The 27832-nt window shown below is 45.3% G+C and overlaps 1 protein-coding gene and 1 pseudogene across 1 annotated transcript; one reads left to right on the top strand and one right to left on the bottom strand.

Annotated features, from left to right (window-relative positions):
• Positions 1 to 1071: 1071 nt before the first annotated feature.
• Positions 1072 to 12149, bottom strand: AADACL3 (arylacetamide deacetylase like 3). The gene is made up of 4 exons (XM_075560757.1): positions 11982 to 12149; positions 7499 to 7715; positions 4433 to 4496; positions 1072 to 1846 (listed from the first exon to the last, which is right to left on the bottom strand). The coding sequence occupies exons 1-4, from the start codon at positions 12147 to 12149 to the stop codon at positions 1072 to 1074; spliced, it is 1224 nt and encodes a 407-aa protein (XP_075416872.1).
• Positions 12150 to 14218: 2069 nt separating this feature from the next.
• LOC142433224 (nascent polypeptide-associated complex subunit alpha pseudogene) lies at positions 14219 to 14905 on the top strand (annotated as a pseudogene).
• Positions 14906 to 27832: the final 12927 nt, after the last annotated feature.

Here is a 27832-nt window from a genome sequence, read left to right as displayed (position 1 = left end):
AGGGTCACTGACTTGCAATGGACTCTGTGGCAGTGGGTTTTGAGTTTTTGAGAGTGACTGTGAGACAGAACACAGAGATGGCAGTGAAGTCAACAAGAGGAGAGCAGAAGAGACGAAGGAAGGAGGGACGACAGAAGAGGTAGCTGGTGACCCTGTTGGCACTCCTGAGTCAGACTATGTCCTTGGGGCTCATTATTCATAAGGCTAATTTTTAGGCTAACTTGAGCTCTGGCTCTATTTCATAAACAGAAACAACTCACACTCGTGCCTTTTTGCCCCTCTGTGATTGCCCACTGGGAATATGACTGGGTTTGGTCCTATTGGGCCTTTGCAGAGCTCTGACCCAGGACTATTTCTGCCCCAACACTTGACCTCCTACGACATTTTTTTCAGATGCATGGTTGGAAGGGAAACTTTCATCCCCAGTCACTCCAGAACCCCTTCAATCAGGCAGCCCCAAGCTGTCTTCATCTGCCACTGGGTGCTAACTCACATCGAAAACTGATCCCTGCTTACTTACTTAACTCTTTCAGTCCTGGCAGTTAAGTCTCTGAGCCTAAAGGTTTGGAAGGAGCAGGCAAAGTGTCATCATTCACCCAGAGGACGAAGCTGAGCCAAGTTCTCCACCAGCATCACCAATCTTTCTAGAACACCTAAACTTTACACTCTAAACCATATCGCAAAAGCCCATGAGATTATACTGTGTCAGTCCTAGGTCCAGTCAACCCATTCTATAGCAGCATCTTCTGCAACAAGGGCTGCACGCAGGTTGGAAAAAGTGAGGTGGAATGCATAGGTCCGCAAGGCAGCTGCAGGCAAACCTTCCATGTGGATGCATACTCAAAAGTAACCATTGAAGAGAGCTCAAAGTATCCCAACAGTGAATGAACATGGACAGAGGCACACCCCCAACCCATTCCCTCTACTAATCTCTCGTCAGACAGCAATACACGCTCCCTATCCTCATTGAAAGCATTCCCTAAATCATCTAAATGAGCAACAGAAACCTGTGGGGAACGGGATGATGGTGGGATCCACACTCTCCACGGCTCCAACGGGAAAGAAAAGTGGTCACAATCCCTTGATAAAATGGACAATTAGATTAATAATCCTTGTAGTGCAAGGGAAGTGTAAACAGCTAAAGTTCAGAATACTGAGCACTCCGTGAAAGCCATCTTCCATGTGGTGCCAGGTCACTGGCACGCCCAGGTCCTCCAGCCTCTTCTTGTACAATAGCAAGTCATCCCGCAGAATATCATACTCACAGGTCACCAGGCAAGCTTCTGGGACTCGAGTCACAACTTCGTCTTCTGCAATGAGGGGGAAAGGTTGCTTTTCCAGAAATAGACCTGCTTCTAAGTAAGCAGTTTCATTCAGGGGCATATGGGACACTGGCCGGTAACCTCGTTGCTTAAACCTCTGTGGGATATTTTCTTGATCTAGCCACTTTCTATACTTTTCCCAGCTTTCTGTAGGCAGATGGCCACCTTTAAGGACTACAGGTTCCCAGGCAGGGTTGATATCCGTGTAGTGAGAAAAGCAGTAGGAAGCAAAACTAAGAGTGAGCATTGGCACATTCTTGTTCTGCTCATAGGAAGGGAGTTGGAAGTTCAAGCCTTGCATAACGGCACAGATCAGAATCTGAGCACGGATCTTGGGGAGATCCTGTCTTTCCACAAGTTTTTGACAAATCAGAGCTGCTAGAGAACCGCCCAGGCTCTCACCACAGAGCACAACTCGGGCTGGATCCACCCCATAATCCTTCAGAGACTTCAGGAAGTGGACGGTGGATGCAAAGCAGTCTACTTCCGCCGCTGGAAACCTGTGCTCCGGTAGCTTGCGGTATCTAGGAAAGAATCAAGGAGAAGAGCTTACACTCATCAGCCCAGCAGAGCCCGAGGAATCGGCATCAAGCATCCTTCGTGAGTCCCTGGGTGGTGGAAAAATGGTTAAATGCCCAAACACCAACGGAAGGGTAAAAATACCACGAAGCAGTTCTACTCAGACTTACCTGGGTGTCCAAAAAATCAGAATCAAGTTCATGGAAATTGGTTGAACTTTATTGGTGTCCTTTATTGGTTTGATTGATTGATTAATTGATTGGTTAGGTGATTGAATTTTAGCATCCTTTAGCCTGATTTTTCTCAGTGCTTTCTTTTGATGAAAACCAATCCAGTGAAGTGAGTTGTAAGGCTTCCATGAGATGCTAGACATCAACCCCTCTGGGCCTGACATAGAGGACAGTAGTTGTACTTCCCACAGTCTCAATACCCTAGTGGGAGACCAGTCATGACCACAAGAACCAGCCAGTGACCCACTACTGCCATATCACCAACATCAGTCCCATCTTTCTGAACTTACCGGACATTGCTTCCCTGATGCTGACCTGTCCCCTGCTCCCTTTTGATGATTATTTTATGAGCATCTCCAGGTTTGCCTGGCTTTGGATTCTAATGAATCCAGTCATACCTCAGATTCCATGGTGGTTGAGGGTGTGGGTCGTAGGCTTAACTTCCACCAAGAACCAGTCAAACACCGTGCAGGGCTCATCCATAGGCACCCGTCCTTCCTAGCCCACCATCTTCCCACAGGAATGTCACCTTAGAGTGGAGAGTTTTTCCAGGATTTCCAGAAGATGGTTTTGTTTTTGTTTTTGAGGAGACATTTCACAAACTTGAACAGCTGCCCACAATGTGTAAAGGCAGTCAGCACCCATGGGCTACATGAGCCTAGACTAGCCTTGCTCATTCTCAGCCAGTGGGAGCCCAGGCTCCCCAGGTCATTCTAACCAGGTCATGCTTTCCATTCCCAACCCCTGTCCTCCTCAAGTTCACAAGATAAGCTGCCTGCAGAGATGGGCAGCATGTTCCACGAAGGAGCTCTGTGTTCAGCAGAGCCCAAAAACGAAGGCTTTGTGGCAACAATTGGCTCCAGGCTTCCATTCCATGCTGGAAATGGTTTTGGAGCTGTGAACTGGGAATGAAGCATTTAGCCAAATACTCCTCCTTCATCCAGGGCTGATCTCTAACATTTGTACCCTACTCAACTAGCTGGACCGTCAAAAAGCCGTGGCAGAAATTCCCATGAAGCTATCGGCGACTCCTGCCAAGAGGGATTGGCTCAGAGGCTGCAACAAAGTGCTCAAGCAAGTTTGAGCTGCCACCAGACCTGGCAGGGTTCCAGTCTGTTGCACAGACTCAAGGGCACCTACCAACATTGCACATGTTCTTAACACAGGGCACTGGGGGTTCCACTGTGCAGGAGACCTGCGTTTGGCTCTTGGCCTGTGCACCTCATGTGCAGATACAGTACATGTCTGTCGGGGGAAGCTGACCTATTGCCATTTGTGGCTGGGATGCCGAAAAGGTTTCAGCAAAGTTTCCAGACGAAAGACAGACTAGGAAGGAAGGCCCGAAGATTTACTTCCCCAAACTCGCCAATTGACAACCAATCGTGGGGAGGTGCCCGGTTTGTGTAGCATTTCGCTTTTTTCCATCGTGCGTGAGGGAACCACCAGACAGGAGTTGACGCGAGGGCAGCTAGCAGTAGCATTTCTTAACAGACTGAGCCATTACAATGAGCCTATGGAGCGCCATCAGGAGCAACGGAGCCTGTGTGGGCAAGGGTCACGCAGAAGGACCCGGCCACGCAGCTCGTGATGCCAGCTCCTCAGTTGGCCTATGTGAAGATGCTACGAGAAGAGGGCCACTCCAGTGCTTACCTAGTGTCCACCAAGCTCCCCTCCAGGTTCCAGGGGGCTGGAGATTAGTTATAAGAATGTGTTTGCTTACTTGCTTCTCTCTCTCTCTCTCTCTCTCTCTCTCTCTCTCTCTCTCTCTCTCTCTCTCTCTCTCTATCTATCTATCTATCTCTATCTCTTCATAATTTTCATCCACGGTGAACCTCTCTTGGAAATGGGCAAGTGATTTTAGGTTGGACTGGTTGCCATGCAGGGCACTGCTGGCATTTAGTAGAGGGAGGGGCTAGGTTTCCAGAATGTACCTCTCAGTAGTCAACTAATCCACCCCAATGTGCTGGGAACTCTGTACCCCACCTACGTAACCAACATCATGCCCCACGCTGTTTCCAGGTGAAGCGGTTTGAACAAAACTAAACATCTGTTGGCACATGTCTCAGGACCACACACAGGAGTGTGCTACTTAATATCTCTCTCTCTCTCTCTCTCTCTCTCTCTCTCTCTCTCTCTCTCTCTCTCTCTCTCTCTCTCTCTCTCTTTCTCTCTCTCTCTCTCTCTCTCTCTGTCTCCATCCTTCTTCCTCTCCCTTTGCCTTCCTTGTTTTCTCACCCACTGGCTTCTTGAAACCCAACCGAACCCACTCATTTCAGACTCCCCACCCCACCCCCACATCTGGAACCCTGCCCACCCAGCACCAAGCTTCCTGTCCTCTCCCCTGCTCGTCCCCTTACTTACCCGGCAGACAGAACCACGGAGTCGCTCGCCTTGCACAGCTGACAGCATAGGTTGTTATAGGTTTCTGGAAAAGAATAGGGCTTTCGCCTTTGCTCTGGGAGCCAGCAAGCTTTCTTTGCTTGTGTTGTTACTCAACTAAACTCACTGCCATCACGGTGCTTCCGACTCCCGGTGACCTTATGGGGCCGAGTAGATCTGTCCCTGTGCATGTCTGATGCTGTCCACCGGCATGGGAAGTACAAAGCCTCCTCTTGTTCCCAAGAAGCAGCTGGTGCTTTTGAAGTGCTGATCTTCTGATTAGGAGACCAACACACAACCCACTATTCCACCTGGGTTCCCAGGTATCTTTAGCTGCGCCCTTTTTACTGGCGGGTTGTTTGAGTGCTTGGGCCACCTCTTAAATTTCCAGTTGCCATCAAATCTCAACTTCTCAGTTGCCATCAAAACTCCACCTTCGTGAGTCAATTGACCTCATGTGTAACAGAGTGGAACTGTTCTCCCTAAGGCTCGGTGGGCACAGTTAACATGCTCAGCTGCTAACAGGAAGGTTGCTGGGTCAGGCTCATCTTGTGTCGGGTCTCTCAGAAGAAAAGCCTGACCTTCTACGTCTGAAACATTAGACTTTGCGAGCGTTGGAAAATGTGCTTCTAGACCTCTAGCAAGCTTCTGCTCCGCACCATAGTTTCTCCTCCATTAGGGTGTCCCAGTGACTTTCCAGATATGCTGCCTGCCCCGATGGGAACTACCAGCCACGAAACTGCCAGGCCGTGGAGCATCGTGGTAAGGATGTAAACTCTGGGCCCCACAGCCAATGTTCAAATTTTAATGTTGCCTCTTTCTAGCTTGAGCGAAAGCACCTCCCAGCAAGTCCCTTAACCTCCCTGAACCTTGATTCCCCCCCCCCCTTTGGCCAATAGGGAATTATGATACTGTCTCCCTCTTAGGACTGTTGTAAGCTACCATGGTGCCAGCTGGGACTAAGCACTCAGATAGAGTCTGTTACTGACATCTTATCATGCACACCAACCAAGAGAAAGTTACTGTAAACTTCTATTCTCATGCCTACTACAGCTGCCCACCCACCATCTGTCAGTGTGTTGTGACATGGTCGTGTGGTAATCACAATGTTGTCCTTGTAAAAACAACAATGTTTCTCTGATGTTGAAAGCTCTGCCACCAGTATTTCAAATACAGGGAGAGTCTGCCCCTGCTGGACGGGGTCCAACAGGGCAGTTCCTACAGTAAGACAGACTAGGAAGAAATACTTGGTGATCTACTTGTGACAATGAGCCAATGCAAAGCTTCCCGGATCACCACAGAACCTTCATCCTCTGCCTCCCTCCACTTGGACACATCACCAGGAGGGCGCGATCACTAGGGGAGTCCACGTGTTTGGTGAAAGAGAGGTGAAGGCAAGGAGGACCCTCAGGAAGACAGATGGGCAAAATCGCCACAACAATGGACTGGAACATCCTGACAATGATTCAAATGACACAGGACTGGGCAAGTGTTTGTCGTGTTGTCCAGGAGGTGGCCATGAGTAAGAGTCGATTCAACCACAGCTATCTATCTATCTATCTATCTGTCTGTCATCTATCTATCTATCTATCTATCTATCTATCTATCTATCTATCCATCTATCTATCTATCTATCATCTGTCATCAATCTAGCTATCGCCCTCCACTGCTACTCCTTCTCTATCTCAATCTATCCATCCATCCATCGATCCATCTATCTGTCTGTTAACTAGACTCTCCACTTATCTTTGTGTGCATGTATGTGTATGTGTATGTATGTATCCACCTACCCCCCACATACCTAGCTACCATTTCTCTGACAATCATCTAGCTACCCGTCAATCTACTATCATCTCCCTACCTAACTACATACCTGACTAGCTATCCATCCATCTACACAGCCATCCATCTACCTACCTATCTTTCCTGTCGACTGCAATGGGGCACTCGCATCCTGAGTCCAGACAGCACCAATCAAATTTTTGAAAAAAGGAGAGGGGTATTTGCCCTCAAACTTGTAAGAGAAAATAATGAGAAGACAATGAGATTCTCTCAATTTTGAGTTTTTTCTCTCAGGGATTTTCCTCAAACCTCTGTCCTCTTGTTGATACCAGAATTTATCTCAGGCAAAATTTAATGTGAAACAAATTGTTGAGTTATTTTCACTTGAAATATTCTTACATCGACCTAAATACAGTTGATGGCTGCACAACAATAAGAATTTATGGAATGTTGAATTATGCACTGTAACCTGACTCATGTCATGTGACTTTCACCTCAGTTAAAAAGTACTTGTATGATCATATAACTATATATACACACATACACATATGTATGTACCAAATGAAATTCACTACCATTAAATCTATTCCACCTCATAGCAACCCTATAGGACAGCGTGGAATGTGGCTTTCTAAGGCTATAAATCTTCAGAGGAGTAGAAAATCACTGATGATTTCTAACTGCTGATCTAGTGGTTTGCAGCCCAAAGCATTACCTGCCTTGTCACCAGGGCTCATTCAGTTATCTATCTGCCTGCCTTCCTGTCTATCTATCTATCATCTATCTACCTACCCATCCATCCATGCATCAACCCACCTTCCTACATTCCTGTTTTCCACCTACACATCGATCTATCAGGAATCCCGGTTAAGCACTGGGCTGCTAACCTAAAGGTTGGTGGTTCTCATTCACCAGCCACACCACAGGAAAGATGTGCTAGTCACATTCCGTAAACATTGCCACCTTGGACTCCTTAGAGGGCAATTCTACTCTATCCTATGTAGTCACTCAATGTTCGAAGCAACTCAAAGCTATGCGTTTGGGATTTAGATATCACCTGACTTCCAAAAGTGATTAATACATTTCATGTCTTTGCCACTTGGATGATCAGCATGAGTGGTCCTGGGAAATCAGAGTGACTTTTCAGTGCCTCACAGATGCTGAGATTCTGTTCTGAAACACAGCTTCATGCTGGAAGGTGGGCGACCCTGCTATGGGGTGGGGGGTACACTTAATTTTTACAAGATCTGAGGAAAACGTTCTTACTCAAGCTTCCCATGACCATACCACCACCGTGGTAGAATATGATGCCAGTCCTGGGCGTTAAGGAGGACGTCTTTTGCTGGTACAGCTTCACAGGGTTTGACCCAAAGCGGAGGTCTGTGACCACAACATCTGGATCCTGCTTTAGTGGCATGAGATCTTGCATAAAACGGGCAAATCGGGGCAGAGAGCAGATTTTCAGAGTCTCCAAAACCTTCCCCTGTTGGAAACAGAAAAGAAAACTCTGAAAGAATGAGCCACAACCTGCTTCCACACCCACCCTCCGCAGTGGCCAGTGTCCTTTCAAAAGTGCCGGACTGGCCACAGATAACTCAACATGCTGCATCATGGTGGAGTGAAACCCATCCAGGTCCTGGCTCATGACCCCAGGTCTGACCCTCTCACTCCACTCCTCCCAGCAAGCCACACATCAGCCACCTCTCATACGTCCCTCTACCTGGAGCATCCCCCAACCCACGCCCTTCCTCACTTGATGCCTGCTTCCCCCAGGTTCCTGGACTAGGCTTCAGTAAGGAATACTTAGACTACTAGTATTAGGGTTCTAGTTTATCAAGAAAGAGATGGTTCTCATCTTTTAGAGCTACTTCTGACTTATTTTTTGGATTACATGATGCAATGTCCAGGGCTTGCTTAAGTTCAAGCGAGAAGTAGGGCAGGATGGGGTGCGGGTAGACACAGATTAGTCAGGAGTCAATAATCCTTGAAGCTGGGTGAGGGGTGGATATGTGGGGGATCTTTATCAGCTTCTCCTTTCTTGGGTACATGCCTTGAATTCTTCAAAATAAAAAAGGAATGACCATTTCACAAAGATCTGGGGAGAACTTTTCCTGCATGTTTTTAGCCCACAGCCAGTGCTGAATGAGGAAGAAAGGCGATGAGCTCTGGAACAGAGCAGCGTCTGGAAAAGCCACGTCTGGGGCATTACTACTCTGCCTCACGGGGTGCCTGCGAATCAATCCGATGGCACCCAACAGCAACAAACATAAATAACAGGGGGGCATCCAAAAGAGCTGCCTACAGTGTGATCTGACTATCTCACAAAGGGTAAAACGACACAGTTCCCAGCGGCTCAGGGAGAAGAAGGAAGAGAGATCAAGAGGTTGAAAGCAGGGCATTTTCAGGGCAATGAAACAATTCAGCAGGACGCCATCATCCTGGCCACATGACTATGCATTTGTCAACGTACTGGTTCAGGACCATTGTGAGGGTTCCCTCTGGGCACAACACAATGAAATACGGCCCTGTCCTGGGTCATCCTCCCATTTGTTGCTATGTTTGCCCGTATGATGGCAGCAGTAGGCTAATCCACCTCATTTCACGGTTTCCTCTTGGGCTCAGACAGAAGAACAAGCGTGAGGATCACACGGGACTGACAGCATGTCCTTCTCTTGTACGTGGTTGAGCTGAATCGATCATGGATGGTTCCTTGAACAGCATGCTTTAGAGAGAACCATCTACAGGGGAAGGAGCCTGGTGGTGGAGTGCTGCTAACCCCCAGGCCAGCAGCTCAAAACCAACAGTCCGATCGACTAATATCTCCAAGAGAGAGGGACAGAGCTTTCTCAGAAGCTCCTATGGGCAGGTCTGTCCTGTCCTCTAGGGTCGCTATGAGTCTGCATTGACTCCATGGTAGTCCGTTTGGGTTTGGGGATTCAAATTGTCAAGTGGATGTGTGATATCGACATAAGTCATGTCAATGGCAATCATAACTTCAGGGAACAAAGCCCAGATACCATTTTGTACAATGTCTGCCACAATGTCCCCTGGGTCTCCACAACGGTCTGTTGCTTCCATCACAATTGCAAGGGATGTTAGATCTTCCTTCTAGGTGAGTGGAATGGGTGACTTTACCCCATCCAAATTCACAGGGCCTTTGCCTTCTCCACAACACTAGCACTTTGTGAATTCATCTGGTTTCTGGCTCTGCACATTTACTGTTTATCTCCTCACACACACACACCCCCCAGAGAGACTATATGGACCCTGAAGTCTGCCTAGGGCTTGATCTCCCCTGTTCACCGTTGAGCTCCAGAGTCTGGTGTAAACTACACGTAGCTGCTGCACAACACAACCTTGCAAAACACAACCAGATCAACACAAAGCAAGAGTGGCTAGTATTTATGAAGGGCTTTCTCTGTGTCAGGCATTGTCAGCATTGGGAGCCTGGTCTACACCCGACCTTTCAACTCTCTTCCAACCCACCTAATCAGGATTTTTGAACCTGGACATTCCCAGATAAGAAAATCTCAGAGCTGAACCTTTCTCTGGCTGGGTTTCTATTTTTTTTGGAGGGGCGGGGTTGGGGGAGGTTGAAGCTAGGATGTGGCATTTATTCAGAATTTTTATATTCACCCTCACTGGCTCAGCAAAGTGCAGGGCAATGACGGGGTGCCCAGTGTATCTCTCAATCACTGTAATCTCCAAGGGCATTCGGTCCTGAAGTCTACATACCTGGTGGGTGTCTGATCAGGTATGGCATGGGGAGAAGTCCTTTGCTCTCCAGATCTCCAACGCTGTCTTGTGGGAGTCATGCCCACTATTTTTCTGGTTGACCACCAAAGTTCCCAGGCCCCATCCCGCATTCTACTGTCCTGACCCAAGCCAGGGTATCCTTAACCGTCACATAAGCATGTGAAAAGCAGACATGGAATTGAAAAGAATGAAAAGCAATTGTTGCATTTGAATCTGGTGCTGATAAAGAATATTGAAAGGACCATAGACTGCCAAAAGGACAAACAAGTCAGAAAGCTCCTTAGAAGCAAGGATGGGGAGACTTTGTCTCTGTCCTTTGGACAGGTTGTCAGGAGACATCTCTCCCTGGAAAAGGACATCCTTCTCAATAAAGTAGAATGGCAATGAAAAAGAGGGAGGTCTTCAACAAGATGAACTGGCATTGTGGCTGCAACAAGGGGCTCAGATACAAGAACTCTTGTCAGGTTAGCACAGGACCGGGCAGTGTTTTCTTCTGTTGTTCACAGGGTCACTAAGAGTCGCAACCAACTTGACAGCACCGAATAATAGCAACATTTTGACCATGACAGCCAGCTGCCCGTTGGCCCTAAGATTCACTTGGACCCCTGCCTTCTGCCTAACCACCATGGAGCAATCAAGTGTCTGATTCTTGAATGGTGGTTTCTAAGGCAGCCAAATGTATAACCACCATGCCACTTTTGGCTAATGAGAACCAAAAGATTAAGAAAGGTAGCTCTTTTTTTCTTTCTCTTAAGCAGGAAAGCAAATCATCCTGTGAAATTTGTGCACCTTTCCTCAGTCTGCCTTGAGGAGCACTGCTGCTGACTGTAACTTAAGAAGCTGCCTTGGAGATGGACCCTGGGCCTCCACTCAAGTCCTCCCTCAAGACAAGACAATTGTTCTAATAATCCGGAACTCTGAGATGCTCACCTTCCCGACTCGACCACTGAAGAGGAAGCGGCTGCACAAGAAAATTGGGTGAAGAAAGCTGATGGTGGCAGGCTATCAAAAGATATAGCATCTGGGTTCTGAAAGGCTTGAAGATAAACAAGCAGCCATCTAACTGAGAAGCCAGCAAGCCCACATGGAGGTAGCACCCCAGCCTATGTGATAATGAGGTATCTATGGGTTCAGGTATCAGGCATCAAAGACCCAGAGTAAAAAATCATAATGTGAATGGGGGGCGGGAGGAGTGTGGAGTGGAGGCCCAAAGTCAATCTGTTAGCAATCGTACATCCCCTTACAAAAGGGTAATGGGGGAGAAGATGGGCCAGTCAGGATGCAGTATAACACCAATGAAATATACAACTTTCCTCTGGTTCTTTAATGCTCCCCCTCCCCCACTGTTGTGACCCTAATTCTATCTTACAGATTTGGCGAGACCAGAGCAGGTACATGGGTACAGAAAAGAGCTGGAGACACAGGGACTACAGGACACATAAACTCCTCAGAACCAATATTGAGAGTAGCCATACTAGGAGGGGAAGGAGAAGGTGGGGGGGTGGGGGGGGACAAAGGGAGAAGTGATCACAATGACCTATGTATAACTCCCTGCCAAGGGCATGGATAACAGACAAGGGTTTAAAAGGAGACATCTGGCAGTGCAAGACATGAAAAAAATCCTAATAATTTCTAAATTATCAAGTGTTCCTGAGGATGGGAGCATGGAGGAAGGAGGTGAAAATGAGCTGATACCAAGGACTCGAGTAGAAAGAAAATGCTTTGAAAACGATGATGGAAACATGAACAAATGTGCTTGACACAACAGATGGATGTATGGATTGTGATAAGAGTTGGACCAGCCCCCAATAAAATGATTTTTTGAGAAAAAAGAAGCTGCCTTGGATTGATCTCCATGTGAGAATGTGGGACTGGCCTGTGGCCTGGGCCATGGGATACATGTGTTGATTCCAGTTAGAAGCTTCTGTTAGATATTTTCCCCAATCCCTTCATTAACACCCCAACACAGGGAGACATGAAACACAAAACTCACCCAGGTAATCAACAGCAGGAAACCACAATGAAGGATTCGCAGTTTCAGGGGGTGACTGATGCCAGCGGGGATGTCTGCCGTGAGCAGATGATGGCAGATCACATACAGTCCGATCCCGGAGGCCAACACACCTCCCGCCCCAAGGAGGATCAAGAGCAGAAACAGCATGCTGTCTGCACCACAGAGGAGACGACAGTGAGAGCTATGATCAGTGTCAATTCCGTGGGAGCCGGCAGACCGCCTCCATTTATAGAGCTCCACCTGCTCTTCCTAGCTCCTCGGGGTCTGAAAAGCACCTGCGACACAATGTGGGTGAGTCACAGACTCAGGTGAGGGACATTATTCTAGGGCAGGAGCCCACGTGAAGGAGACTAGCTGACCCAGGTGCAAAGAGCAGTTCTAAAGTTGCAGCTTCCATGCTGGCACCATTAGTACAAATGGCCTTGGGGAAGTCAGCAGGGGCCTCACAAAGGTTCTTTCTTCACCTGCCCTCTGATCTCCTCACCTCTCCTTCCTTCCACTCCAGCCACACTTGGCTTCCTTGCTCCTGGGACTGACGGGGTGCCCCAGGGTCTTTGCCTTGACATTTCTCCATGCAGCATTCTCTGCCCAGACATTTGCTGAGTGCGATCGCTCACTCCTCTGCAGGTCTCTGCTTAAATGTCACCTTCGGCCTGAGGCTGGCACTGGTCATCTGATTGAAAAAGGTGGTCCCACTCCCAGGCAGCGCTGCCTCCACCATCACCAGTTCTATATGTCCCCTTCCGTAATGTAAGCTTTCTCTATGGCTCTATTAATGTCAGAAACATCACGTTCTATGGCCACTCTGTGAGAACAGGAGGTTTTATTTTGTATGCTAGAGGTCTAGGTCAGGGTTTAAGAAGAACTAGTGGTACAACAGTGAATGAATCCCCAACAACGCCTTAGCAGAAAGGCCCAGCGATCTGCTCGCCATAAAGATGACAGCCTGCAAATCCCTAAGGGTTGGCTTCACTGTGTCGCATGAGGTCACAATGAGTGGACTGGACTTCGTGGCTCCTCATAACAGAAGGACGGGTGAGAATTTGGTTCCTAGCAGGTTCTCAGCAAACACTGAAGGAAGCAATATCCTCTTCATCCGTGTTTTGCAACCTTTCCTAACAATGAAACCCCGTCATCAATAAGAATCCTAGTGTCTTCTTATGGTCCTATTGGCTGGTCTCTACTGGAACATTCTCTCCTGTCCTTCCACTCCAGCTCTGCAGTTAATGCAATTCAAAAACCTTGCTGCCACCAAGGTGTTCTGACTCACGGGGATCCTAGAAGACACTGAACCTCGGGGCTTCCACGGCTGCATCTTCACGGCAGCAGACAGCCCCATCCTTCTCCTACAGAGCACCTGGTGGATTCAAACCTGGACCTTGTGGTTAGCAGCTCAATGTACCCCCATACCACCGGAACGCCTCCTGCAGTTCCTCGCGGTTCCCCAACTGGGGAGATGTCACTCCACTCCTGGCAATCCCTGCTGACAGTTTGGGTTGTGACAACTGCAGCAGGGTGGCACTGCCACATATTGGGTGGAGAGCAGCAATGTTGCAAAACATCCTCCAGTGTACTGGACTCTCACTCACTGCCACCAACAATTCCAAGTCATCGTGACTCTTCAGGACCTGTAGACCTGCCCCTGTGGGTTTCAGAGATGTAACTCTTAACAGAAGTAGAAAACCATGTCTTTTTCCCAAGGAGGGCTTGGTGGTTTCAAACTGCTGACCTTGCAGTTATCAGCATAACCACTGTGCCACCAGGGCTCCTAGGTGTGGTACAGTGTCCTACAACAGCAACCAAATTATATAATGCAGAAATTTGACCAAGATCCCCTGGAAGAATATAAACCAAAACGGGGAAATACAAAACCGAATTTCAAATTTTCATGGAATCCAGACTTGCCAGAGCCATGGAAGCTGGATGAAGCCCCAACATTACCCTGAGATAATCCGTAAGCCTCCCTGAAGACTTTCCCTAATCAAATAATAGTGTAGCTTAACGAGTAAAGAGTACCTGCCTGGAGTGCTCTGCGTTTTTTGGGCTTTTTGTTTTATTATACATTATGCAGATCAGAGTTCATCCTTTCACCATATTTGTTTGATCCATACGCTAAGCAAATAATCTGAGAAAGTGGATTATATGAAAAATAACATGGCATCAGAACGTGAGAAAGACTCATTAATAAGCTGAAGTGTGGCGTCCGCTCTCTTTCCGCCGCCATCTTGGCTCCGTGTCCCTGTGCGAAATGCCCGGTGAGGCCACAGAAACCGTCCCTGCCACCGAGCAGGGGTTGCCCCAGCCCCAGGCTGAGACAGGATCTGGAACAGAATCCGACAGTGACGAGTCAGAACCAGAGCTTGAGGAGCAGGATTCCACACAGGCCACCACACAACAAGCCCAGTTGGCAGCGGCAGCCGAAATCGACGAGGAACCAGTCAGTAAAGCAAAGCAGAGTCCGAGTGAAAAGAAGGCACGAAAGCTGTGTCCAAACTGGGTCTTCGGCAAGTCACAGGGGTCACTAGGGTCACCATCCGGAAACCTAAGAATATCCTCTTTGTCATCACAAAGCCAGATGCCTACAAGAGCCCTGCTTCAGACACTTCCATAGTTTTTGGGGAAGCCAAGATCGAGGATTTATCTCAGCAAGCACAGCTAGCAGCTGCTGAGAAGTTCAAAGTTCAAGGTGAGGCGGTCTGAACATTCAAGAAAACACACAAACTCCAACTGTGCAAGAGGAGAGTGAAGAGGAAGAGGTTGATGAAACAGGTGTGAATTAAGGACATAGAATTGGTCATGTCACAAGCAAATGTATCCAGAGCAAAGGCAGTCCGGGCCTTGACGAACAACAGTAATGATATTGTAAATGCTATTATGGAATTAACCATGTAACCATCTGAAAACAAAGGCCACACAAACCGCCCCCCCCTTTTTTTTGGTGTTTCAAAAGCGTTACTATGTTTGGTTTGAAATCTGTACTGTTTCTATCAATAAAGTTATGGCTTGGAAAAAAAATAAGCTGAAGTGTGATTGCACGAAGGGCTAATTACTAAAGTGTACAGAACTCTACAACAGTTCACTAAATAAATACGAAGAGACCCAATTAAGAAATTGGGAAAAGACATGAACAGACCGTTTAACAAAAATGAAGTCCAAATGGCTAACAAAGGCATGAGAAAGTGCTGCTGATCACTTGCCATCCCAGATGCAGATTAAAACCACAATGACATATGACTTTACACCTACAAGGCCAGTCAAAATTAAAAACAAAAACAGCGACCAGCAAATGCTGGAGAGGATGTGGATGATTGGAACTCATATACACTGCTGGTGGACTTGTAAGTACATACAGCCACTGTGGAAAATGATATGGTGATACTTAACGCAACTGGAAATTACAATTCCATATGATCCAACAACATCGGGATAGCCCCTAAAGAAATAAGAGACACAACATGAGTGGAGGCGTGCTCACCCATGTTCATAGCAGCAAAGTTCACAATAGCGAGAAACTGGAAGCAGCCAGATGCCCAGCAGTGGAAGAACGGATAAAGAAACTGTGGTCCATACACAATGGAATACTACACGGCTCCCCCAAAAGTGATGAAAGCGTGAAACACCACATGACAGGGAAGGGCTTGGAAACCATTCTCCGGAGTAAAGTAAGTCAATCACAAAAGGACAAGTGTTTGATGAGTGCACTGCTATAGAAAGAAACACCAATCTAAAAAACCCGAGGAACCAATTCCTGAACAAAAGGAGAGAAATCTACCTACAGCTGTGAACCATACACTGCCTTCCTTTCGCACCCTTCACAAGAGCCGATGTGAAGACAATCCACATGGTCTGGGGTCACTCCTTTAAGAAGGGGGCATTGGGAGATGACCATGCACATGAGGCGATACAACAGCAACACAAGACTGGGGCAAATCATCCCACCCCACCCCAACCTCCAGGCATGGGAGAGTCTCAGAAATTCCAGCCAAGACCACAAGAAGGGACCAACCTACACTGAGGAGACGCTGGTAAATCTGTTGGTGAGGATGGTGGGTGGTTGAGGAGAACTAACCACATAATGAGAAGGGGGTGTTAAACAATGAGTATATGAACCTAGGGGGACAATGGGCCAGATTTAGGGACCTGGGTAGACACTAGAATTCATTTCTATCCCAACCTGCAGTGAACCTCACCATGGACTAGGCACCAGGATGATCAGGGAAGCTGACCTGGCAGGCAGAAGGACACAACATAGGAGCTACACCAGAAGGATTAACATAGAGGCCCTGCTGAACAAACTGGACCCTACCTCGAAGCTGCCTGCACCCTTGGACTTGAGGCTGGGGTACTTGGATCTGAGAGGAAGCAGGGTGGCCACCCCAGGATTATGGAAGTGGTGACTGTTGGGCCTTGGGGGTAACCCTGACTCAGCAGGTGCTTCTCAAAGGGGACCCAGGATCACCATACGTGTAGGGCCTCAGTGCCCACCCTGCAGTGACTCCACAGAGTCACTGTGCATTGAGCAGAGCTCTACACTTAAGAGAGTTGGCCCAGAAAGCCCCCCACTGGCATCAACCCCCATACTTAGGGTCAACAAAGCCCAATCAAATGAGAAAATGAACTGTGTGGGGCAAGTTGGAGTTCAAGGTGAAACTGTACTCACATAGACTCGGTGTTTGGGGTGCTGGGTCATTGGGGAAATGGGTGATGATAATAATACAATCGACCTAGCCCCGGGGATGGTGGTGGGGTGATTGTCAATGCTGTACTTCTCTGATAATATGGATTTTTGCTTTCCTGCTTACAGCTTGCTTTTTTTGCGTGTGATTTTGGTTTTCTTTTTTTTGGGGGGGGGGTATGTATTCTGTTTGTTGGGTTGACTTGTGGCTTGTTGATTGACTTGTAGCTGCTATTGATGCAGTTGATTTTGGAGGATGATGATTTTGTCATATTACGACTGCTCGAGTAAACCTGAGACGTGCAAACCCCACGAACATGCAGATGGAGGCTGGGGTCCTACTTAACTCTAGCCCCAATTCAAGAACACTTTGTTCTGATCACGTGGCCCTGCTCGATCCTCACTGTCACGAAAGGATCACTGAAGGTAAGGATGCTACAGAAAAGTGTGGGGAAGAAAGTAGACTATTCCCAGCTATCAATCAGAATCATGTTTGGGGTCTTAAAGGCTCGTATTCAAACAAGCAGCCTCTAAGTGAGGAATCAGCTAAGTCCACATGGAAGAAGCACACCGGCTTGTGTGATTCAATATGGCGAAGGGAAAAGTGTCAGAGCTAAAATTATGAACACCCAATTTGTAGAAGGCTACAAAGGACAGAGGGAGCCCATCTGCAGAGTATCTGATCAGACTGAGCCACTGACAGGTCCGCTTTAACCACAGGCGAAAGTCTCAAAGCAGCCTTGCTGTGTGGCAGAGACTACTGTACTACATACTTGGCCAGATGGCCTCCCTATAGACCTACTTCTGGGTTCAAGTACCTCTTACTGTTCCATGAGAGAAATTTCTTCCCTGGCTTTTGGAATGTTGATGAGGGTCTTTTCTTTCTTACTCATTATTTGCATTTTGGTCTTTATATTTTTTTTTTTTTACAGCAAAAGTCATACATTTTATTTTGGGTAGCTAGTTGTCAAATTCTTAAAATTTTGAATTAGGTGATGCTTCACAGGTGATCAGTCTTGTATTCAACACTTGATAAACATTTTGTTTCAACTAATCCATTGCTGTCCCCTCAATGTATCATCCCTTAACCCAATTCCTTCCTGCGTTTTCTGGTTCAATCCCTCCTTCTTCCCCAACCCATCGCACTTTGTCCTTGGGTAAATTCTACCTGTTAAATCTTTTTTTTTTATTTTAACAATTTATTGGGGCTCATACAATTCTTTTCACAGTTCATACATATACATACATCAATTGTATAAAGCACATATATTATTATTTTATCATTACCACCATATTTAGAATTTCATTTTTATCATTTCTGTTGGATTTCCCACATTGTGACCCACGGGAGGAGTGAATGCATAGTGATAATGACTGATACAGGGTTTAATAGGGGATGCAGGGTGAGGAGTGGGTGATAGGGGGGAGGGGAATTTCAGGAGTGGGAAATGAAGGTGGGAGTGGGGAGAGAGGGCTAGAATTGATTGTGATTGCACAACTCATTTGAAAGGCAATTCAACCGTGGGGAGGCATGTCCTAAAATTGATATGGTAATGATTGTGTAATTCTCCTTGGTATGACTGAACGATTGAACTAATGAAGCATGTGCTATGTAAATGATGTGCCAATAAAGCTTTTAAAGAATAAGCTGAAGTATGTAGATAATAGAAGCTTGCTTGCTTGCTGAACATGAAGAGGTCTTGAAGCACCCACTGATGAAGATCAAAGAATGCACTCTGCAGTGCAGATGACGTCTCGTCATAAAGAAACCAAAAATCCTCACAACTGGACTAATAAGCAGCATGGTGAATGGAGAAAAGATTGACATCAAGGAGCTCATTTTACTTGGATCCATAGTCAATTCCCATGGAAACGGCAGTCAAGAAATTAAGCCATGCATTGCATTGAGCACATCTACAGCAAAAGACCTCTTGGGACTGTTTAAAATCAAAGATGCCACTTTGAAGACTAAGGTGTGCCTGACCAGCTCAGGTATTTTCAATTGCCTCGGATGCGAGCAACATGGAACAAAGAATAAGGAAAATGGATGGCATATGGGTGCCTTTGAATCTTGTGGATGAAGAATATTGAATAGCCCATGAGGGTACAACCAGAAGAAGGAAGAATCTATTTGGAAGGAGTATCCGGAGTGTTGATTAAAAGCTGAGAGGTGAGTTCTTGGCGGAAAACATCAGCACAATAAAGGGTGAGTTACAATAAAAGGAACCCCATCAACAGAAGGAAGGACACAGTGGCTGCAACAAACAGCGACAAAGCACTCACAACCAGGGCTCCTTACGAGGAGGGTGTCGCAGCAGGCAATGTTTAATTCTGTTCTCCATGGTGTCACTAGGAGTCAGAACTGACACTACTAACAACAACCTCTCTGTGGAATCAAATCAACAACAGCAACTCAAAAGATCAGACAGAGAATTTAGGGGGCTGTGAGTTGGGGAGGAGCCATTAGGAAAAGTAAGACCGGAAGGGTTACAACTCACAGAATGTAATCTATGTTGCTGAATTATACAGGTAGAAATTGTTGAACTGGGACATGTGCTGCAGAATCTATCCCAACAAAAACAACAAATAAAATGAATCAGAATAGAAAGGAATGATCTGACCCAAGATGTTAGTAGGCTCAAAGCCCAACAACCCTGAGTTAAATGAGACGTGGGTCCTTATCTCCACCCTGCCCATCTTGTCTGCACCTGAGTGGGAATCCATGATGAGGTCAGGGCCGTCAGCCAGCGTGGGCAGGGAGGGGTGTGGCCACTGCCAGCCCTGGCTGAAACGTGTCCCCACAATGGTCCTCCATGTTCCTGACCTCTGGAAAGGAAGGAATCCTAAGGACTAAGCCGCACAGTGGTAGAGCTACTCTGGAACACCTGTGTCAGATGGTACACAGCTGAGCTATCCAGGTTTGTTATGCTAAGCGAGTGAGATGTGGGCTTGTGTGTTATGACAGCAAGCCTCTTTGGTGCTTCATAATACTATGATGAAAAAAAAACCATGATGACCTCATAATAGCTTCAAAAGAATTCTGCAACATGCAAGGCAGCTGTTAGCTGCTGTCAAGCCAGGCCCCTACTCATGGATGCCCTTCCACTTTACCACAGCATGATGTGTTTGCTGGTCCTGGACCAGAATTGGTTAATTAGACTGTTGTGCTTCATAGAGATTTCACGAGCTGATTTTGAGAACCAGATCACCAGACCATTCTCCTTCGTCCTTGTTAGCCTAGAACCTCTGCTGAAACCTGGTGGGCACAAGAACAGCAAGGAAGCCACTACTGATGGACTCCGTATAAGGGGCATTAGCTGAGAATGGAGCCAACATGGAAAGGTGAGACTTCTATCACTGTTTTGATACTTCTGAAAATGTATGCAGTTTGGCATAATTTTGACTCATTTCTTCATGCTCTTTTAAAAAAAATCTTTGTATTGGGGGCTCATATAACTCTTATCGCAATCCTTACATCCATCCATTGTATCAAGCACATTTTTTACATTTGTTGCCATCATCATTTTCAAAACATTTTCTTTCTACTTGAGCCCTTGGGATCAGCTTCTCATTTTCCCCTCCCTCTCCCGCCCTCCGTCCCTCGTGTACCCTTGATATTTTACTAATTATTATTAATTTTTCATATCTTATGCTGACTGATGTCTCCCTTCGCCCACTTTTCTCTTTTCCATGCCCCTGGGAGTGGTTATATTAGTTCATTGTGATCGATTTCTCCTTTCTTTCCCCCACCTTCCCCTTATCCTACTGGTGTTGCTACTCTCAATATCTTGGACCTAGTTTTTAACAACAGATGATGAGATATGAAACAAGCTCAAGCAGCAAATGGCAACACAGATAAATGAGACTTCACAAAAATGAAAGCTTGTTGTTCATAAAAGTATCTTACCAGGGAGAAAAAATATAGCCTATATTCCACTAGAATGGCAGAGATTAAGAGAGAAGAACAAGAAAACAGAAAGTAACAAATGTTGGCAAGGATGTGAAGAGATTAGGAACCTAGCCATTGCTGGCAAGAACGCAAACTAGTACAGCCATTGTTGAAAACAAGGGGGCAGTTCCTCAAGAAACTGATAGAAGACCCTGTGTCTCAGCTTCTATGCTGTCAAAAGAGTTGAAATCAAAGGCTCAAAAGAGACTTGTACACAAATTTTCATTATAACACTAATTCCAGTAGTCATAACCCAAAGAGGGAAACAACCTATATGGTCATCCACAGATGAATGAATAACCAAAATGTAATCCATTCAAGGAACTTCAAGAAGTTCTTTTAATTCCATTTTCCAATAGCCTTTAAAGCCACAAATGGAAAAATGTTCCCCGAGGCAGAGCTTTCATAGTACTTCTTTTTCCCACTCGGTAAGCATGGAGCAACTTGCTCTGAATTAGTGCGCCCAGTGGCGTCACCTCGGAAGGTTCTCTTCTGGTCACAGCAATTTTTTTTGTACAAGCATTTTCACTTGAACCTCGTTTTTTGGTGGTGGCCAATTTAAGAGAACAGCATGCGGCTGTGAAATTTTGTTTCCTGCTAGAGGAAAATGCCACAGAAACTGTTGTGATGTTGAACGCGGTTTAAAAGGACAGTGCTGTGGTAAAAACTGAAGTGATGAGTGGTTTTCTCATTTCAAAAAAAGGTGAAATGTTAATTGATGACAAACCTCGTTCTGGACGTCTATCAACTTCCTGAAGAGACAAAAATGTCGACAAAATTCATGCACTTGTGCTTGAAGCCCAACAACAACTGACCACTGAAGAGATGGGGGAATTATCTGGACAACCTTGGGGCTCAGTTCAGTGAATTTTTATGGAAGATTTGGGAATGAGAAGGGTTACTGTGAAATTTGTGCCTTGCGTTTTGAATGACCAGGAAAAAGAAGGTTAAGTGGAAACATGTGATGCTTTGAAAGAACAGTCCTGCAATGACCCAGTCTTCTTTTCCAAGGCCATTACTGGTGACAAGACATGGTGCTATTCTGATGACCTGAAAACAAACATCAATCAAGCCCGTGGAAGACACCATTGTCACCTCACCCCCCCCCCCAAAAAAAAAAGCTGGTCAAGTGAAATCAAAGATCAAGATGACACTCATTTGATTTTTTGATGTGAGGGGGAACTCCAAATGAGCAGATGCATTTGGAGTTCATTCCACCAGGTCAGACTGTTAATCAAGCTTTCTATTTAGAGGTTCTGAAAAGATAGCTTAACAGTATGAGACAAAGTCTTGATTTGTAGCAGAAGGGGCACTGCTTTTGCCACCATGGCAATGCATCTCCTCATTCAGCCATCCCATTGCACCAGTTTTGGACAAGAAACAAGCATGCCTTTCTTGCCCCACATACCTTACATACTTGGCCTCCCTCCATGTGACTTCTATTTTGTTTATGCAAATGAGGAGGGACTTGAAAGGACAGCAATATGGTGGCATAGAAGAGGTGAAGAAAAAAACAAGGGATGTGCTGTCAGCCATCCAAACTGATGAGTTTGAAAAATGTTTCCAAAAATGGAATAACAGATTGGGGACATGTATTAAGTGCAATCGAGAGTACTTTGAAGGTGATGAGGTTGTTTTGCAAAAAAAATTAAATACATAGTTTTGAAAAAATTCCAGTTTTTTTAGGAGGGGGATACACCCTCGAATTCAATGCAATACTACTCAACCAGTAGGATAAATGAAGTGTTGATACATGCTACAGTAAGAACGAAGCTTGAGGGCATTATTCTGGGTGAAATTAATCAATTACAAAAGGATAAATATTGCATAACCTTGCATATCAAAAGCCAATAAAGGCAAATGCATGGACATCAAAGAATTACTGGTTACCAAGGGCAGGAGAGAGGAGGAAAAGGTGGACTACCTGAATTACCAAATTGATTAAGGGTAGGATTGCACAACTGATTATTGCAATTGCTATCCACAAGTTGTAGACTTGTAAAAAGATGGCAAAAGTTGCACTAGAGATATATTTACAACAACAAAAAGTAGTTGCTAATGTACAACCAAACGCTCGTGGGATTTGCTTTCTTGGCTTGGAGGCTCTGGGTCATGGTTTCATGGGACATCTTATTAATTGATCTAATTATATACTTAGTGCTTCCATTCTACCTCCAAGTAAGCTATAAGCTCTTAAAAGCTTGCATGTGGTCATCCAAGGTTCAGCAATTGTTCTCCATTGAGTGGTAACAATAGAGGAAGAACAGTCAGGAACAGTAGGAGGAAATGAATGTGTGACTACTTGTCATAATTCATAACTGCTGCCTTTGCCACGAGACCAGAAGAACTGAATGATGCCTGGATTCCATAACTGAACATGTTGATCAAAGATCCTACAAGAATTCTGAGCCAAAGGTGAAAAATATAGAACAGAATTCAAAATTCTAACGGGCTCTAGACTTTCTAGAGCCACAGAGGGTTGCTGAACTCCTGAAATTATTGCCCTGATAAACTTTAAAGTCTTTAAACTTTAAACCAAAAAGACCCTCTGAACTCTTAAGAAGGAATGATAGTTTAGCCCAGTTAGTAAAAAGGTCTGCCTGGAGCACTGTGCTCTTTTAAGAATCAAACTGACAACAGCAACTGGAAAAATTAAATGGGAACATTAGGGGACCATGAGTTTACGTTAATAAAGTGGGAATGTGCCCACTGTGTTGGACAGGGTTCTCTAGAGAGACAAACCAGATTGCTAGTAATTATATATAAATATATTTATAAAGATAGATATATAATACAAGAAATGAACCCTTAAATTATATACAGATAGATAATTCAAGAAATTAACAGTTAAATTATAAAGCAGTGAGACACTGGCAGTCCTTTAAGGCTTGAGAGCTGCCAGTTACCAGTCCCCTTCTGTAGAGAGCTGGGCTATATATATCCAGGCAGCAAACAGCAAGGCAGGTCCCCAACTGTCATCAACTGTCAGTCCCCAGCTCCAGAGTTGAACATTCCAATCGTGTGGGCTTAAAGGGACCTCAACTTATAGCGACACAGTCCACAGGCTAGGCATCCTACAGGTAGTGTACGCCTTTAAACTGAGGCACAGAACAAGCAAGGCGAGGCTCACCGAGCCATTTATCCCTCTGCCCTTCAGTTAATCCTACTTGTGTTTATCGGCCAGGCGGGCACAATAAACTATCGCACCCACAGAGAAGAAAAAAAAGGAAAAGGAGAGTGACAGTCTAGACCCTATATTGGTCCACCAACCCTGGAGGACAACATCCCTGCATGGAGTTGCTAAGGCACAGAGAAGATTGTAGGACTGACAATAGCTTGAGACATAATGTCCCCTCAGTGGAACATAACAAGACAGAGGACAATATTGGGGGCACATGGCAGGGAGTTAGTCTGGTCTGCACACCCCACAGTAGGGCAAACTAAGAAGGGAACATAACAGACCAGGAGTAAAGCCACAAAGCCCCTGAAAAGCCTCCAAAATAAACTTCAGGTTAGGATAGGCAGTTCCCGGAATTCCCCCAGGATCAGTGGGGAGATGGTCATAAAGGTCAGCAGACAGATCTGGGATATGTATGCCTTTTCTCGCTCTCTCTTTCTATTCAATCTTTTATTTTCTTTTTATTTGGTCTCTGTTATTGTTGGTTTGCCTACTTATGTAAGATAGACATGGGAAGAAAGCCTGAGGAGAAAGCAAAGGGACTGACAAATTGTGGGGAGAAGGAGACAGGGGATGGGAACATGAGCAAACAACGCCATAGACGGGGAACAACTAGGGAATTAAAATCAGCAAAGAGGAGGACATAGAGATCCTGGGGGTGTTGGAGCAACAGCAATTTAGCTGAGAAGAATTACTAAGAGGCAGAATAAGGCTGAACATGATGGTGGGGCAGGAGGAAGGTAAAAGGAAATGGGAAAAATCTAAGAAGCAAAGCTATGGATAAAGGTATAAGCATCAGTGTGTACATATGTAAATAGATTAATTCATAAAAATAGAGGTATTGGCCTATGTACACACTGAGGTAGTGGACAGACTTCGAGCCTCTACTCAAGACCTCCCTCAATGCAAGAATACTTTGTTCTAACAAGCTGGCATTCTGTGATGCTCACCTTCCTAGTATAATCACTGAAGATAAAATGGGGGCATAAGCAAATGTGGTGAAGAAAGCAGATGGTGCCTGGCTATAAAAAATATAGCATCTGGGGTCTTAAAGGCTTTAAGGTAAACAAATGGCCATCTAGCAGAGAAGCAACAAGCCCATAAAGAAGAAGCACACCAGCCTGTGTAATCATGAGGTGTCAATGGGATCAGGTAACAGGCATCAGAAGATCCAAAACAAACAATCAAAACCCATATTGTTGAGAATGAAGGGGGTCAGAACAGAGACCCCAAACCTATCTGTAGACAAGGAATATCCCTTCACAGGAGGGTCACAAGGAAGAGAAGAGTCAACCAGGGAGCAGAATAGCACCAATGAAACACAGTATTCCTGGGTTCCGTGAGGTTTCCTCATGCCCTACTGTCATGACCCCAGTCCTGCCCAGTCACTGCCTAGGCAGAAGCATGTGCACAGGTACAGATAAGAGATAAGAGCTCACAATCCATAGAATCCAGGAATAGGAATGGGAGTAGCAATACCAAGAGGGTATGGGGAAGGTGGGGAGAGGAGGGGGAAACTGCTCACAATGATCATCACATAACCATACCCACATACACACACACACAGGGGGATGAACAAAAGAAACCATGGGGGGACGAGACATCAGTCAATGTAAGAGATGAAAATAATAATCATTTATAATTTATCAAGGGGCACAAAGGTGGCAGAGGAAGGAAAATGAGGAGCTGATACCAAGGGCTCAATAGAAAGTAAATTTTTTGGAAAAAATGATGGCAACATATGTACAAATGCGCTTGATACAATTGATACATAGATTGTTATAAGAGCTGTAATAAAATGGGAACTCCAAAAAGAAGGATGAAAATGGTGTAGAGCATCAATAATGTAATCAGTATTGCTGGAAACAATAGAGAAGTTCAGTAGAGTAGCAGGATACAAGGTTAGCAAGCAGAAGTCAATTGGATTCCTGGATACCAGTGGTGGGAATACAGAAAAGAAAACAAGGAATCAGTACCATTCAAAATAACCACACAAAAGCTGAAGTATCTGGGAATAAACCTAACAACAACAAAAGACCTGTACAAAGAAAACATTGCAACAAAAGACCAAAAGGAATCTACACAAATGGAAGAATATTCCATGTTCGTAGATTGGAAGACTCAATATAGTGAAAATGTCAATGCTACCTAAAACAATCTACAAATTCAATACAATCCCAATACAAGTTCCAGCATCATCCTTCATAGAAATGGAAAAAACATGATCAACTTCAAATGGGAAGCGAAGAAACACAGGATGGGCAAATAACTCCCCAAGAAGAAAAACAAAGTAGGTGGCCTTACACTACCTGACCTCAAAACCTACTATACAGCCACAGTTGTAAAAACAGCCTGGTACTGGTATAATGATACTTGGACCAGTGGTCAAGACAGAAAACCCAGAAATAAAAATATTCACATACAGACAATTAATTTTTGACAAAGACCCAAAAAACATTACATGGGAAGCAGACATCCTCTTCAATAAAAGGTGTTGGAAAATCTGGACATCCACTTGAAGAAGACTGAAACAAGACCCGTATCTCACTCCATGCACAAAAACAAACTCAAGGTGGATTAAAGAGCTAGAGGTAAGACCCACGGCTATCAGGATCTTCAATGGGAAAATTGGGACAAAGCTAGGAGTCCTCGTGCAGGGAATACATGAGCTAGCAAAATTAACAAAGGAAACACACTCCATGGAAGATAAAATAGATGAATAGGACCAATTAAAAATGAAGCACTTGGGCACATCAAAGACTATTAAAAGAGTAAAAAGAGAGCCCACTGATTGGAAAATGATATACAGTAATGGCATAACAGACAAAGGACTAATTACTAAGATCTACAGAATTTTACAAGCTTATAACAAGAAGAGGAAGAAGAAGAAGGAGGAGGAGGAGGAGGAGGAAGAGGAGAAGGAGGAGGAAACTAATAGCTATGGAAACTAATAGCCCTCTGAGAAGGTGGGCAAAAGACCTGAACCTATAATTCACAAAGGATGATACTTGAATGGCTAATAAACCCATGAAGAACTTCCCCCAATCGTTAGCCCTTTGGGGAATGCAGGGCAAAACAACCATGAGATACCACCTAACATCCATGACTATAGCCCAATTTTAAAAATTTTAAACTGAGAACAAAAATGTTGGAGAGAGCATGGTAAGATAGGAACTCTTATCCACTGCTGGTGGACTTGTAAATACATACAGCCACTGTGGAAGGCAATATGGCGATACCTAAAACAGATGGAAATTGAACTACCGTATGACCCAGCAATACCATTACAGGGCATATATGAAGCAGATCACAAACAGGTGTTTGTTTCCATTTGTTTCCGTGTTCGTTGCAGCACAATTCACAATAGCAAGCAGCTGGGACCAGCTGAAATTCGCATCAATGGAAGAGTGGATAAAGATACACTGGATTGATACATGCACACAATGGAATACTATGAATCCCTAAAAAACAGGAATGAAACCATGAAACACGTCACCATGTAGAGGGATATGGCAGACATTGTGCTGAGTGAAGTTAGTCAAGCATCAAAAGACAAATACTATAAAATGCTATGGGAGTCCACTGCGGTAGGGACAAGCAGCAGAGCATGCACAACCTCAAAATCACAGGCCACCCAGTCGTCTGGGGCTGGACCGGACAGCCTGGTAAAGAGCTGGACCAGTGCCAATGAACCGCACACCATCCACTCCAGTAAGTATAGGGTAGGTCTTTGTCTTTGGGTTTGTGTTGTAAAAATGAATAACTCTTGCATGAAGGGAATGTATGCTGGACAATTTTAGAACAGCCTATACAGGAGAAGTCTGGTTGGGTTTTCTGTTTTCCTGGCTTTCACTTCTGGTTTGATTTTTCTGGACTGTCCTTTTCATGTTGCCTCCAAAAATCTTTTGCCTTTCTGTTTGTTTTATCTGCTTTGCGATGTTGTTTAAAATGACTTATGGTGAAGCTCTAACAGGGGTGTTCCCTAGTCATCCAGTCTCTGTTGCAGGACTTTTAGTGATTTTGTTAGA

The sequence above is a fragment of the Tenrec ecaudatus genome, chromosome 1 (genome assembly GCF_050624435.1).
Source record: "Tenrec ecaudatus isolate mTenEca1 chromosome 1, mTenEca1.hap1, whole genome shotgun sequence".
Lineage (NCBI taxonomy): Eukaryota > Metazoa > Chordata > Mammalia > Afrosoricida > Tenrecidae > Tenrec > Tenrec ecaudatus.
This window is presented reverse-complemented; position numbering and strand designations above follow the sequence as displayed.